Here is a 15941-nt window from a genome sequence, read left to right on the forward strand (position 1 = left end):
GACACAAGTCCACATACAGCTCACCCAGCACCCAGGTACTGCTCACCCCCCATTTCTGGGCAGAAGAAGAAGTCTTGAAAGTTGACCACCACGGACATAGAATAAACAAGTTCACCACCACTGACATAGACTAAAAGTCTATGATGTGATTGAGAAGTTTGGGAATTTTAGGACCTAGTGAGACCTAGCAGGGAGCTCTGGAGGGGCTGGGCACAAGTCCACATACAGCACCCCAGCACCCAGGTACTGCTTACTCCCCCCCCCCCCCCAAGTCTTAAAGGATGAGCACTAATGACATACAGAAAACTTCTATGCTGTGCTTATGAGATCTTAGGACCCAATGAGATTTAGCAGGGAGCTCTGGAAAGGGTGGTCACAAGTCCACATACAGCTCACCCAGCACCCAGGTATTAGTCACCCCATTTCTGGGCAGAAGAAGTCTTGAAAGTTGACCACCACGGAAATAGAATAAACAAGTTCACCACCACTGACATTGACTAAACCTCTATGATGTGATTGAGAAGTTTGGGAATTTTAGGACCTAGTGAGACCTAGCAGGGAGCTCTGGAGGGGCTGGGCACAAGTTCACATACAGCTCACCCAGCACCCAGGTACTAGTCACCCCATTTATGGGAAGAAGATGCTATCTTAAAGGATGAGCACCAATGACATAGAGGGAGTTCAGGAGACAATGGACACAAGTCCACATACAGCTCAACCAGCACTCAGGTACTGCTCATCCGCCATCGCTGGGCAGAAGAAGAAGTCTTGAAAGTTGACCACCACTGACAGAATAAACCAGTTCACCACTACTTGACATATACTAAACATCTATGCTGTGATTGTGAGATTTTACGACCCAGTGGTATCTAGCAGGGTATTCAGGAGAGGGTCCATATACAGCTTAGACAGCACCCAGACACTGGTCACCCCATGTCTGGACAGAAGATGATGTCCTAAAAGCTGACCTCCACAAATTGTGAAGTTTTGGGATTTTGGGACCCAGTGAGATCTAGCAGGGTATTCTGGAGAGGGTGGGCATAAATCCACATACAGCAACCAGGTATAGGTCACCCCATTTCTGGGCAGCAGATAAAGTCTAAAAAGTTGGGCGCGAATGACATAGTAATAATAAACCTCTATGCTGTGATTGCGAGGTTTGGGGATTTTAGGACCCAGTGAAATCCAGCAGGGATTTCTGGAGAGGGTGGGCACAAGTCCACATACAGCTCAGCCAGCACCCAGGTACTGGTCACCCCAGTTCTGGGCAGAAGATGAGGTTCTGAAGGGTGCAGACCATGAAAGTGGACGAAGCTGGATCCGATTGTCCCTCACCCAGGTTGATGTGACCCAGGAGGAGCTTCTGATGTGTCCCCAGCCCAGAGGTGTCCCTGGAAGAAGTCCTTGTATGTATCCCAGCCAGGCTGGCACTGATCAGATCCTCCAGCCCTCCCTCCTCTCATTAGTCTCAGTCCTCCAGCGATCTTCATACAAGTTTGGAGAAGTTCTCTGATGGTCTCTCCCATGCTCCTGCTCCTACTCTGGAGCTCCCTGCTCCTGTGCCGGGCTCAGTATGAACAGTACAGCTTCCGAGGCTTCCCTCGATCCGATCTCCGACCTCTACAGACCACCTATGGCCAAGCCATGCAGCTCTACGAGGCTCAGTCCTGGAGGGAGGCTACCAAAACGCTGGAGGCCAGTCTGAGGCTTCACCGACTCCTCCAGGACAGCGAGGAGTTCTGCGGACACAGCTGCTCCAAGGAGACCTCCATCCCTGGCCTGGAGGACGAGGAGGACGGGGGGCTGGAGGCCAAGCAGGACTGGTGGATAGAGCTCAGCCTGTTCGGAAGGGTCCTGTCCAAGGCTGTGTGCCTAAGAAAGTGTAAGGCCACCCTTCCAGTCTTCCAGCAACCCTACCCAGACAAGGAGACCCTCCAAGCCTTCCAAAGAAGAGACCCTTACCAGTACCTGCATTACACCTACTTCAAGGTGAGGACACCCATGGCTGGGGGTTGGGGTGCTAGGGGGTACTTACCAATGCAATGCACTAACCCAGGGATCTCCAAACTCTAGTGGGAGGAAGAGTGCCCCACTGTTATCAGGTGAGGGAATAGTGTCCCATTATTAGTGTCAGTGGGAGAAACAGTGCCCCATTATTGGTGTCAGTGGAAGGAATAGTCAGTGGAAGAAATAATTCTCCATCATTGGTGTCAGTGGGAGGAATTGGTGCCCCATTGTTGGTGTCAGTGGCAGGAATAGTGCCCCATCATTGGTGTCAATAGAAGAAATAGTGTCCCATCGTCGGTGTCAGTGGCAGGAATAGTGCCCCATCGTTGGTGTCAGTGGGAAGAACAGTGCCCCATCGTTGGTGTCAGTGGGAGGAATAGTGCCCCATCGTGTATGGTCACCTGTACAGTGAAGATAGGCATTACTGAACCATAAAAGAGTATGCCCAACTGGCTGATGATGCCTTTGGGTCTGTATACGCTCAGTATATCCTCTCTGGTCAGGTGCCCGTTTAGATGGAAGAGAATGTGTATACAGTTGCGGTGTCATATTAGAGCAAAAAAGAATTGATCACGCAACGCCTCGGGTGATCACATGTCCCCTGGGGGTGGATGGATAGTGGGGGCTGTTCAACACAGCTTAGATAGTCAGCCAATCTATTTAGGGTCACCATACTCTTTGCAATCTTTGTATAATCTACTTTAGATTTACCAAAACTATGTAATATAAGGGCCTTTTTAAACCGTACACTCAGTCTGTATCCATCAGGTGAGCCCTTGCACTACATCATTGTTGGTAGATTTACATAAAATGTATCAATCAATTAATGAATCAATAAGATGGGCAAACTTGTCTTTATGTTTATGGACAAATCTGTGGATTGCATATATATATGTATTGTAAGGTGACAGGTTTTCTTTAAATTATACTTAAAGCCAAAACTTTTTTCAATTCCTTTTTTTTTTTTTTTTGCTGTCTGTGTCCCCTTTGGGTAGATTTTCCTCCTTTTTCTGTTTGAAGACTCAACAGGAAGTGAGAGGAGGTCTCTCCAAAGGAAGGGAAATCTTAGACCAGTGATGGCGAACCTTGGTGCCCCAGATGTTTTGGAACTACATTTCCCATGATGCTCCACTATACTACAGAGTGCGAGCATCATGGGAAATGTAGTTTCAAAACATGTGAGGTGCCAAGATTCGCCATCACTGTCCTAGACAGTTTCCACTATCATGTGACTAAATCACATTACCATTTAGCATTGGTGCTCAACAAGCAGCTCATGGGCCGCACATGGCCCTTCACCACTCAGCGTGTGGCCTGCGCTGCTTCAAACCTCTAATTGGCTCTGGAGAACAGCCGGCTGTATGCTGAGTGACAGCAGGTCATATGGGATTGATAGCCGACAGCCGCGGCCCAGCAGTAAGTCCAGGAGCTAAATCAAGCTTCTGGGTTTCTGCTCCTCTTGCAGTGTACTACATCGGAGTACATGGTCTGCACCCTTCAGAACCTTATCTTCTGCCCAGAACTGGGGTGATCTGTGATTACATTACATTGCAAGGGAAGTGACATCACAGCCCTTCGGCCAGTGCGGAGGCTTGGGCAAGTGGAACTCTTCCTGCTGCAATAGATCACTGTGATTGTGATCTATTACTGGCTGATTGCATCTAGAAAGATGTAGAGCTCCACGGGGGGCTGAATCAGGTCTCCACTGACCAGATCCAGACCCACCATAAAGAAAAAGTGCATTGACATAACTTCTGTCGGTACTGGGGCTCGAGCACAGCTATAGCTCTTCCTGCTGCAGTAGATCACTGCGATAGTGATCTATTGCTGGCTGATTGCATCCAGAAATATCACTGTTAGATGTGATCTGTTGCTGTAGAGCTGTGTAGGGGGCTGAATCAGGTCTTCACTCACAAGATCCACCAGCCCCCCCCCCCATGAAGAAAAAGTGAAGTGACATCACAGCACTTCTGTCAGTACGGAGGCTCAAGCAGAGCTGAAGCTCTACCTGCTGCAGTAGATCACTGCCACAGTGATCTATTGCTGGATGATTGCATCCAGAAATATCACTGTTAGGCCTGGTTTAACTGCTGCAACGGCAAAGTTGTACGCCTTTGCCTGCAACTTTGCCCTGTGACTTCCTTCTGAGTGGATCCGACTTGGATGCCATTTAGGAGCCTGTACAAGGGCTGAAATTGCCCAATTTGACCCGAAGTAGTGCAGGAACTTTTCCTAAAGTTGGAGTGACTTGTGTAGTATCAGTTACGATGGCTCTCATAGGGAAACATTGAATTTGACATGTCATGCGACTTGGGGTCTCACAAGTCAGGTCCCATGTCGCAGCAGTGTGAACCAAGCCTTAGCTGTGATCTGTTGCTGTAGAGCTGTTTAGGGCGCTTCATTAAGTCCTCACGGACCAGATCACCCATAAAGAAAAAGTGAAGTGACCTCACAAAACTTGTGTCAGTACGGAGGCTTGAGAAGCTCTTCCTGCTGCAATAGATCACTGCGATAGTGATCTATTGCTGGTTGATCGCATCCAGCAATATCACTGTTAGATGTGATCTGTTGCTGTAGAGCAGTGTAGGGGGCTGGATCAGGTCTCCACTCACCAGATCCAGACCCCCCTAATGAAGAGAAAAATGCAAACAAAATATATATATTTGACTTGATCCCATCTAAGGGCCTCCAGCTGGAAGATTCGGATCATGGGAAGATCCAGTGCCCACAGAAAGAAAAACTTACCTGGGCTTATAGTTCACCTCTGACTGCTGGAGGTATTCATTATCTCAGGATGCAGTTCAGAAGCAGCCCAGATAATGGTAAGTGATGGTTCAGATCAGGAGCATGGTATGCCACCAGCATCGGGTGAGGATAGCCATGGATCCCTGCACACGTAAGGTCATGCAAGGACCCAGCAAGTCATGCAAATATGTTCCCATATAGTGGCTGTATCACATTAGTCGCGTTTTGTGTTCTTTCACACTGGGTTAATGCTTACTGACCTATGAAAAGTGATCCACAGTGGTTTGCTTTTCAGAGGGCAGCATAGCAGCCTCTGGCAAGTGTTCAGGAGGTGCTACTGCAGCCTCCTGATGCCTGTAGTAATGCCATGCCCGCAGCATGTGTGCGACTCTGTCAGGCTGCAATGTTAGAATTTGGGTGGGCCCGCAGGGGGCAGAAAAACTGCAGCTCAGCCGCATGTTTTTTTACCACCTCCTGGCTGCCAGTGAGAAAAAGCCCCTTTGAGTTTGTGCTTGACTTCCTCTGTTTATTTCTAGATATGTTTGTAAACTCTTTAAAAAATTCTTCCTGTGTTATGTATTTTATAAATAAATACTGAGAATAATAAACAAAAATATTTTAACAAGTTAAGATGTTATTAAATAATAACAGCCAACAATATTCAAATAAATTAAGTTTTTATATAATATCATAAGAGTTACAGCAAATTATTATAATGAAGATTTTATAACATATAATGTAATAAGACTCACAGCCAAAAATATTATAATAAATAAAGATTTTATATAATATAATAAGATTCACAGCCAAAAATATTATAATAAACGAAGATTTTTATATAATATAATAAAACTCGCAGAACAAATATTATAATAGATGAAGATTTTATATAATAGAAGAAGACTCACAGCCAAAAATGATAAAATAAATGAAGATTTTATATAATATAATAAGACTCACATATTTTTTTTTATATATAATAAATGAAGATTTTATATAATGAGACTCACAGCCAAAAATATTATAATAAATGAAGATGCTATATGATAAGAGTCACAGCAAAAAATATAATAAATAAAGATGTTATATAATATTCGGCGTCACAAAAATTGTAAATGTACATGTTAAAAAAAAACACAGTAACACCAAAAATATAATAATAAATGGAGATGTTATATAATAATAAATGAGGATTTGATTATACAAGGGCTCATTTAGACTTGTGATTGGGGGTGTTAAAAATTAGGGGTTTAGCACCCCCCTCCCCCACTTAAGCTGCAAAGGTAGTTTACAAGGGTGCTTATATGCTGCAAGCCAGCGCAAAAACTATTACTCCTGTCAGTGCACAGGGTTGCGACGCATTAAAACTGGCGGTAAGGAGGTATCCCATCCCCTTCTCACCACCTGTTGAACACCTGAGAAAAGTGTTCTGAACGTGGATCGCTTTTCAGAAGCCCAGAGGTTTAGACGCAAGTCTAAATTTTGCTTAAAAGTCCGAAAAAATATAATAATCATCATCATTACAGTCACAGCAAACCAGCCGTTTTTATAGATAGAAATCTGTTTTGCAATGCACATGGTTGTGGCACTTCACCTCCTGTTTTACGCTTCTGGAAAGCGATCCAAGCGCAGATCGCTTTTCAGAGGCGCAGAGGTTCAGACACAAGTCTAAACTTAGCCTAACTGCCACAAAAAAAAAAAAAATCTAATATTAAATGAGGATGTTATATAATGATAACAGTCACAGTAAACCATCCGTTTTTATAGATGGAAGTCTGTTTTCTTGTGTGTCATTAAAGATCAGGAAAGTCCTTGCAGTGTTTATTTCAAGTTTTTTTTTAATTTTGCTCAGTGAGATTTTCAGTGGCCCCTTTAAGGAAAGTGTCTGTAATGGTCGCTGTGTGCCTGATCCTGCCTCCCCGCTCTCAATCATTCATTGTATTGTGAATGTAGAGTTCAGATTTCACAGCGGAGATCAGGGGGGAGCTGCCACGTCCCCAGACATGCAATGACTGCCTGCAACCAACTTCATCCACCACTAGTACTCCTCCTGTGTAATATCCAGACACATACCTGAGCTATCCCCCCCCCCCATACATCCATCTGGACTACACATTACAGCTTAGCTTTCTGGGACACATTTATGAGAAGAATAAATCGCTATATATATATATATTATACATTCATACAGCACAATGTAAAAAAAATTGTTGGCAGATGTTTTTTTTTTTTTTTTAATGTTGTATGATATATGCTCAGCTCTTTATCAAACACACACGTTTAGGAAAAATACACTAAATCAAATTTTAAAACAAACGCAATATTATATTATAGCACCTTTTTTGTGCTATATCCCCCCCCATGGAAGAGAAATATATTTCCAATGTATTTAGAAAATAAATACATATGACATATACTTACAATATATTGTAAATATATGTGACCTATTTCTTTTTCTTTTTCTAATTATATTGGAAATATATTTCTCTTCCATGTGGGATAATATTAAATAAAAAGGTTGGGTTGCATCAAGTAAATAGATTCCAACATGTCAAGGCTTAAAACAGCACAAGCTGGTGAAATTGCAAAAAACTGTGTTACCCAAAATTTTAGGCATTTTTTTTTTTTCCTTTTCTTTTTTTTTTTTTTCTTTACAGGTTATCATTTTAGAGTTGACCATAAGTTATGGCCCCAGGGTTATAATGTTCGTGACAATACCTCACATGTGTGGTGCGAATACCGCTTACATATGCGTGCGTGACCTACTTATGCTTTTGCTTCTGTGCGCAAGAATGGAGGCGCTTTAAAAAAAAAAAAAAAAAAATTTGGGGTAATTTTTTTAAATTTTTTTAAAATTGTTTATTTTTTATTTTCACGCTGTCCATTTCATTTCTTTTATCACTTTTATTCCTATCACAAGAAATGTAAACATCCCTCCTCTAACCTGGAAAGCATGAGATAAAAAAAAAAAATGGATCTCATGCTTTCCAAAAAAAAAGAGAGAAGGTTTACCAGAGGTAATGTAATGCCATTGCTTCTGGTCTCCTAGATCAGGGGTCTCCAAACTTTCTGAACAAGGGGCCAGTTTACTGACCTTCAGACTTTGAGGGGGCCGGACTGTGGCCAGTGGGAGTTGAAAATCCCCTGGCATCAATGGGAGTAAAGAATTCCCAGTGATCGGTATTAGTGGGAGGAATATTGCCCCATTGTTGGTATTAGGGAAAAAAATCATGCCCCATCATTGGTGTCAGTGGAAGGAATAGTGCCGCATTGTTGATATCAGGGCAAGGAATAGTGCCCCATCATTGGTGTCAGTGGGAAGAATAGTGCCGCTTTGTTAGTAATCGGAAAAGAAATTGTGCCCCATTGTTGGTATCCAGGGAAGGAATAGTGCCCCATCATTGGTGTCAGTGGAAGGAATAGTGTCACATTGTTGATATCAGGGCAGAAATAGTGCCCCATCATTGATATCAGTGGGAAGCATAGTGTCCCTTTGTTGATACCGGGGCAAGCAAAAGTGCCCCATCATTGGTGTGATTAAGAAGAATAGTGCCCCATTGTTTATATCAGGGCGAGGAAAAGTGCCCCATCATTGGTGTCTGTGGGAAGAATAGTGCCCCATCATTGGTGTCAGTGGGAGGAATAGTGCCCCATCATTGGTATTAATGGGAGGAATAGTGCCCCATCATTATTGTCAGTGGGAGGAATAGTGCCCCATCATTGGTGTCAGTGGGAGGAATAGTGCCCCATCATTGGTGTCAGTGGGAGGAAGAGTGCCCCATCATTGGTATTAGTGGGAGGAATAGTGCCCCATCATTGGTATTAGTGGGAGGAATAGTGCCCCATCGTTGGTATTAGTGGGAGGAATAGTGCCCCATCATTGGTGTCAATGGAAGGAATAGTGTCCCATTATTGGTGTCAATGGGAGGATTAGTGTCCCATCATTGGTGTCGGTGGGAGGAATAGTGCCCCATCATTGGTGTCAGTGGGAGGAATAGTGCCCCATCATTGGTATTAGTGGGAGGAATAGTGCCCCATCATTGGTGTCAGTGGGAAGAATAGTGTCCCATTGTTGGTGTTATTGGTAGGAATAGTGAATTATTATTGGAAGGAATAGTGCCCCATCATTGGTGTCAGTGGAAGGACTAGTGCCACATTGTTGATATCAAGGCAAGGAATAGTGCCCCATCATTGGGGACAATGGGAGGAATAGTGCCACATTGTTAATATCAGGGCAGAAATAGTGCCTCATCATTGGTGTCAGTGCGAGGAATAGTGCCCCATCATTGGTATTAGTGGGAGGAATAGTGCCCCATCATTATTGTCAGTGGGAAGCATAGTGTCCCTTTGTTGATACCAGGGCAAGCAAAAGTGCCCCATCGTTGGTGTGATTAAGAAGAATAGTGCCCCATTGTTTATATCAGGGCAAGGAAAAGTGCTCCATCATTGGTGTCTGTGGGAAGAATAGTGCCCCATCATTGGTATTAGTGGGATGAATAGTGCCCCATCATTGGTGTCAGTGGGAGGAATAGTGCCCCATCATTAGTATTAGTGGGAGGAATAGTGCCCCATCGTTGGTATTAGTGGGAGGAATAGTGCCCCATCATTGGTATTAATGGGAGGAATAGTGCCCCATCATTATTGTCAGTGGGAAGCATAGTGTCCCTTTGTTGATACCAGGGCAAGCAAAAGTGCCCCATCGTTGGTGTGATTAAGAAGAATAGTGCCCCATTGTTTATATCAGGGCAAGGAAAAGTGCCCCATCATTGGTGTCAGTGGGAAGAATAGTGCCCCATCATTGGTGTCAGTGGGAGGAATAGTGCCCCATCATTATTGTCAGTGGGAGGAATAGTGCCCCATCATTGGTGTCAGTGGGAGGAAGAGTGCCCCATTATTGGTGTCAGTGGGAGGAAGAGTGCCCCATCATTGGTGTCAGTGGGAGGAAGAGTGCCCCATCATTGGTGTCAGTGGGTGGAAGAGTGCCCCATTATTGGTGTCAGTGGGAGGAAGAGTGCCCCATTATTGGTGTCAGTGGGAGGAAGAGTGCCCCATTATTGGTGTCAGTGGGAGGAAGAGTGCCCCATTATTGGTGTCAGTGGGAGGAAGAGTGCCCCATTATTGGTGTCAGTGGGAGGAAGAGTGCCCCATTATTGGTGTCAGTGGGAGGATGAGTGCCCCATTATTGGTGTCAGTGGGAGGATGAGTGCCCCATTATTGGTGTCAGTGGGAGGATGAGTGCCCCATTATTGGTGTCAGTGGGAGGATGAGTGCCCCATTATTGGTGTCAGTGGGAGGATGAGTGCCCCATTATTGGTGTCAGTGGGAGGATGAGTGCCCCATTATTGGTGTCAGTGGGAGGATGAGTGCCCCATTATTGGTGTCAGTGGGAGGATGAGTGCCCCATTATTGGTGTCAGTGGGAGGATGAGTGCCCCATTATTGGTGTCAGTGGGAGGATGAGTGCCCCATTATTGGTGTCAGTGGGAGGATGAGTGCCCCATTATTGGTGTCAGTGGGAGGATGAGTGCCCCATTATTGGTGTCAGTGGGAGGAAGAGTGCCCCATTATTGGTGTCAGTGGGAGGAAGAGTGCCCCATCACTGGTATTAGTGGGAGGAAGAGTGCCCCATCGTTGGTGTCGGTGGGAGGAATAGTGCCCCATCGTTGGTGTCGGTGGGAGGAATAGTGCCCCATCATTGGTGTCAGTGGGAGGAATAGTGCCCCATCATTGGTGTCAGTGGGAAGAATAGTGTCCCATTGTTGGTGTTATTGGTAGGAATAGTGAATTATTATTGGAAGGAATAGTGCCCCATCATTGGGGACAATGGGAGGAATAGTGCCACATTGTTAATATCAGGGCAGAAATAGTGCCTCATCATTGGTGTCAGTGCGAGGAATAGTGCCCCATCATTGGTATTAGTGGGAGGAATAGTGCCCAATAATTATTGTCAGTGGGAAGCATAGTGTCCCTTTGTTGATACCAGGGCAAGCAAAAGTGCCCCATCGTTGGTGTGATTAAGAAGAATAGTGCCCCATTGTTTATATAAGGGCAAGGAAAAGTGCCCCATCATTGGTGTCAGTGGGAAGAATAGTGCCCCATCATTGGTGTCAGTGGGAGGAATAGTGCCCCATCATTGGTATTAATGGGAGGAATAGTGCCCCATCATTATTGTCAGTGGGAGGAATAGTGCCCAATCATTGGTGTCAGTGGGAAGAATAGTGCCCCATCATTGGTGTCAGTGGGAGAAATAGTGCCCCATCATTGGTATTAGTGGGAGGAATAGTGCCCCATCATTGGTGTCAGTGGGAAGAATAGTGCCCCATTGGTGTTATTGGTAGGAATAGTGAATTATTATTGGAAGGAATAGTGCCCAATCATTGGGGACAATGGGAGGAATAGTGCCACATTGTAAATATCAGGGCAGAAATAGTGCCTCATCATTGGTGTCAGTGCGAGGAATAGTGCCCCATCATTGGTATTAGTGGGAGGAATAGTGCCCCATCGTTGGTATTAGTGGGAGGAATAGTGCCCCATCGTTGGTATTAGTGGGAGGAATAGTGCCCCATCGTTGGTATTAGTGGGAGGAATAGTGCCCCATCATTGGTATTAGTGGGAGGAATAGTGCCCCATCATTATTTTCAGTGGGAAGCATAGTGTCCTGAGAAAGGGCCTGATAAAGGCAAGCAAAGGGCCACATCTGGCCCCCGGGCCGCAGTTTGGAGACCAGTGTCCTAGACCATAGAGATGGCCTTCTGGTCCTCTGTCAGCTCTATGATGTGATCAGATACTGGGATCCCCAATCACATGGGAGAGGGGGCGATGGGCAGCGGGGGATTCATCAATCAGCTGCTAGGATTGCTTCTACATTAAAGAGCATCACTGGCTGAAAAAAAAAAATAGCAGGGCTATGGCTGCCAGCTACAGACATGACCTCAGGATAACCACGTGAAGTCAGTCATGTATGGGATTTGGCTGTAAGTGGTAAAGAAATATTAAACCCAAAAGCAAACATTTATTATATATCACCTTACTAATTCTTAGATGTGATGGCTGCATTTCTTTTATTTTTTAGCCTCTCTCTCTTCTACTTCCACCTGGTGATCCAAAAGAACAAGCTCCCTTGCAGTTACAGGGATGAGACAACACAACTAACACTGACAGGGGTGCTTACATTGGTCAGCTTTTATTTATTTCTATAAAACCTTTATCCCAAAAAAGAGGGGGGGGGGGAGTAAATGCTGTGTAAACTGAATAGATTGTAAGCTCTAACGAGCAGGGCCCTCTGACTCCTCACACCCCTACATGGAACCCATGTACACCCCAGGCCCCTGAAAATGACTGTTCCCACAGGTGGGTGTAGGGATCAGTAGGGCAGTGTGAAGGAGGCCTACATTTTGCTCCTCCCTGTCTATGTCAGCGGACTCGCTATGAACAACACATTTGATTTTCCTGATCTTCACCTGGATTTTGTAGGTTGGTGACAGGGCCTCTTTATGGAGGAAATAACATCATGCCGTGTCTTCTAGATCAATGAGCTGGAGAAAGCCGTGTCGGCTGCCCATACCTTTCTGCAGAAGAACCCCACCCATGAGATGACTCTGCGCTACATGAATTACTACAAGACCCTGCTGGAAGTGGAGGAATTCCTCATCGATTTAGAGGCTCAGCCCTTCGAGGTGAGTCTGAGACACGCCATCATTTAAAGTGCAAGTCCAGTCAACAATGACAATTTTTCTATGAATTCTATGTAAAATATCTTTATCTTTGACATGATTCATTTTCTGTATAGCGGTTTGTGTCGCTTAGAAAGTCTAATGAAAGCCAATCGGCTTCTTCCTGTTCTTCAAGGACAACCTTACTTCCTTATTTCTGAATTCTGCATGGGGGCCGTCACTTCCTGAAAACGTTGTCCTTCTCTTCTACACGCCCCGCCCCCATCCCTCCTCTCCTTTTTAGACAGACATGCGTAGACCTGCCAAGCCCCGCCCCCATCCCTCCTCTCCTTTTTAGACAGACATGCCTAGACCTGCCAAGCCCCGCCCCCATCCCTCCTCTCCTTCACAGATCTCCTTCTGTCTTCATAGCCTCATTTTTTATACCAGTTTCTCCAGAGAGAGAGGGGGGGAGGGGGCAGGCTTTGGAGGTATGTTCTGTTTGTTAGAAACTATAATATAGATTGCAATGCAACATGCTGCAGATTTTCTACAGTGTACAACCACGTGGTTGTTTCTGCATGGCATTGTGATGGCACTGTGTGCATGGTGTGGCATTGTGATTGCACTGATGGGCACTGTGTGCATGGTGTGGCATTGTGCATGGTGTGGCACTGTGATGGCACTGATGGGCACTGTGTGCATGGTGTGGCACCATGATGGGCACTGTGTGCATGGTGTGGCACTGTGATGGCACTGATGGGCACTGTGTGCATGGTGTGGCACTTTGATGGGCACTGTGTGCATGGTGTGGCACCATGATGGGCACTGTGTGCGTGGTGTGGCACCATGGTGAGCACTGTGTGCATGGTGTGGCACCGCGATGGGCACTGTGTGCATGGTGTGGCACCATGATGGGCACTGTGTGCATGGTGTGGCACCATGATGGGCACTGTGTGCATGGTGGGGCACCATGATGGGCACTGTGTGCATGGTATGGTGCTGTGATGGGCACTGTGTGTATGGTGTGGCACTGTGTGCATGGCACTTGATTGGGCACTGTGATGGCACTGATGGGCACTGTGTGCATGGTGTGGCACTGTGATGGGCACTGTGTGCATGGTGTGGCACCATGATGGGCACTGTGTGCATGGTGTGTCACTGAGATGGGCACTGTGTGCATGGTTGGGCACTGTGTGCATGGTGTGGCACCATGATGGGCACTGTGTGCATGATGTGGCACTGTGTGCATGGTGTGGCACTTTGGGCACTGTGATGGCACTGATGGGCACTGTGTGCATGGTGTGGCACAATGATGGGCACTGTGTGCATGGTATGGCGCTGTGATGGGCACTGTGTGTATGGTGTGGCACTGTGTGCATGGCATGGCACTTTGATGGGCACTGTGATGGCACTGATGGGCACTGTGTGCATGGTGTGGCACCGTGATGGGCATTGTGTGCATGGTGTGGCACCGTGATGGGCATTGTGTGCATGGTGTGGCACTGTGATGGGCATTGTGTGCATGGTGTGTCACTGTGATGGGCACTGTGTGCATGGTGTGGCACTGTGATGGGCACTGTGTGCATGGTGTGGCACTGTGATGGGCACTGTGTGCATGGTGGGGCACACACGCCCAGTTGAGGGAGCTACATGTGAATAATAAGTTTAAGGCTCCGTTTCCACTAGTATGACTTGTCATGCGACTTTGGACACAAAGTCGCATGACAAGTCACAGCCCATTGATTTCAATGGCAAATGTTCCCATCGATGTGACTTTGAAAATCAGCGACTTTGATCACTACTTTGATGCAACTTTTGATACGACTTTGATCCAGAGTGTAAAGTTGGATCAAATCTGCACTCAAAGTCGCACTTTAAATCGCATAGCTTTGGAGGCACACTAGTGGAAACGTAGCCTAAGGCTAAAGTGCGACTTTTTAGAGTGTGACTTTGCTGCAACTTTGAGTGCTGCTTTGATACAACTTTACAATCTCTGGATCAAAGTTGCATCAAAAGTCGCATCAAAGCATTGCAGGTACCCTTTCAAAGTCGCTGATTTTCAATGTTGCATAGATGGGAGCGGGTTCCATTGAAATCAATGGGCTGTGACTTGTCATGCGACTTTGTGTCCAAAAAATTCATACCAATGGAAACTGAGCCTTAGTCTACGTTTCCACTATTGCGACCACAAAGTTGCACGATGTAGAGTGTGACTTTGATCTAGAGAGCGTAAAGTTGAATCAAAACTGCACAAAGTCGCTGATTTTCAAAGACGCATAGATGGGAACAGGTGCCATTGAAATCAATGGGCTATGACTTGTCATGCAACTTTGTGTCCAAAGTCGCATGACAAGTTGCACTAGTTGTATTAGTGTGGTTGCCTGTACTATAATCATTGTAGACTGTGAGCTGACACCTCAGAGCACTTCCAGCTACACTGACAGTTCCCTCCCCATGTCCAGCTCCCTTCTTCTGTGCACAGCCATACTGTATATGTGCACTGCACCTCCCCCCTGTGTGGATGGGGCTTTTTATCTCTTCATTTTCTCATGAATAAGGATGTACAATGATGAGAGATCACTGGGCAGGAACCTATGATCAGCTCCTCCCATCCTGTATACACCCACTGGCTACACAGGAACAATGTCCCTCCCAGGAAGTGATGTCACTAGCTTTCGGGAACCACACCCACTGGCTGATTTTACGCTTAGAAGGAAGTAGAATTGAAGTCATGTGATGGCACTGGATACTGCAAAATAAAGGTTGAAAAACGTGGGATTTTTTCATTTTGAGGCATAAGGCTGAACTTCGCTCACATTAATGATTGCAGGGGAGAAGTTAAAGTGGAGTTCCACCCACTTTTACAACTCTTCATCATCCCTCACTAAACTGTGCACTGTAAACGAATTGGATATTTAAAAAAAAATTTCTCAGCACCTACTGTATATCTGCTGTATTCCTTTTTCACTTCCTCCTCCCTGGCCGTGGCCCATTGCATCATTTCCTGTTTGCAATGCCTTCTGGGAAGGGGCAGCAACTTCCTCTGACACTGCCGTTGCTATGGAAACCTGACCTGAAACCTATTACACCGCTTGTGCTACACTGAGCATGTGCGAGATCTGCAAGGATGAGATCCAGGAAGAAATACAGTCTGGCTTCAGATGCCCACACTTAAGATGGCCACGGCCTTCTGTAAGTTTTTATAAAATAACAAACTACTGCTATAAACTAATAAAACAGACCTTAGTTTACAGACTAAGTTTACTAGAATTAAGCTTGTGTATTATAGGGGTATTTTTATTTAAAATGTATAATTTTGTCTGGACCACCACTTTAAGTGTTAGGGTGAACTTCCACTTTAATTTTCAATAGCACATAGAGAAGCTGCAGTAGGTCAGAGCCCAGTTCATTCTCTGGACTCTGACCTACTCGTCTAGCTCTTTCTACCCCAGCAGGACTGTCCCTGGCCTTCCCCCTTTCATTCATTGGCTTTCAGTTCTTTCGGACTTGGAGGCTCAGCATCACATGTGGGCAT

The 15941-nt window shown here is 45.7% G+C and overlaps 1 protein-coding gene across 1 annotated transcript in view; it reads left to right on the plus strand.

The window, feature by feature from the left end:
* The first annotated feature begins 1183 nt into the window (after positions 1-1183).
* Positions 1184-15941, plus strand: part of P3H4 (prolyl 3-hydroxylase family member 4 (inactive)) — a 45508-nt gene continuing 30750 nt past the window's right edge. The window contains exons 1-2 of the mRNA XM_073607904.1: positions 1184-1989; positions 12278-12427. Coding sequence (XP_073464005.1) covers positions 1513-1989; positions 12278-12427 — 627 coding nt within the window. The 5' untranslated portion in view covers positions 1184-1512. The remainder of the gene's footprint in view (positions 1990-12277; positions 12428-15941) is intronic.

Source organism: Aquarana catesbeiana, linkage group LG12 (genome assembly GCF_042186555.1).
Source record: "Aquarana catesbeiana isolate 2022-GZ linkage group LG12, ASM4218655v1, whole genome shotgun sequence".
Classification (NCBI taxonomy): domain Eukaryota; kingdom Metazoa; phylum Chordata; class Amphibia; order Anura; family Ranidae; genus Aquarana; species Aquarana catesbeiana.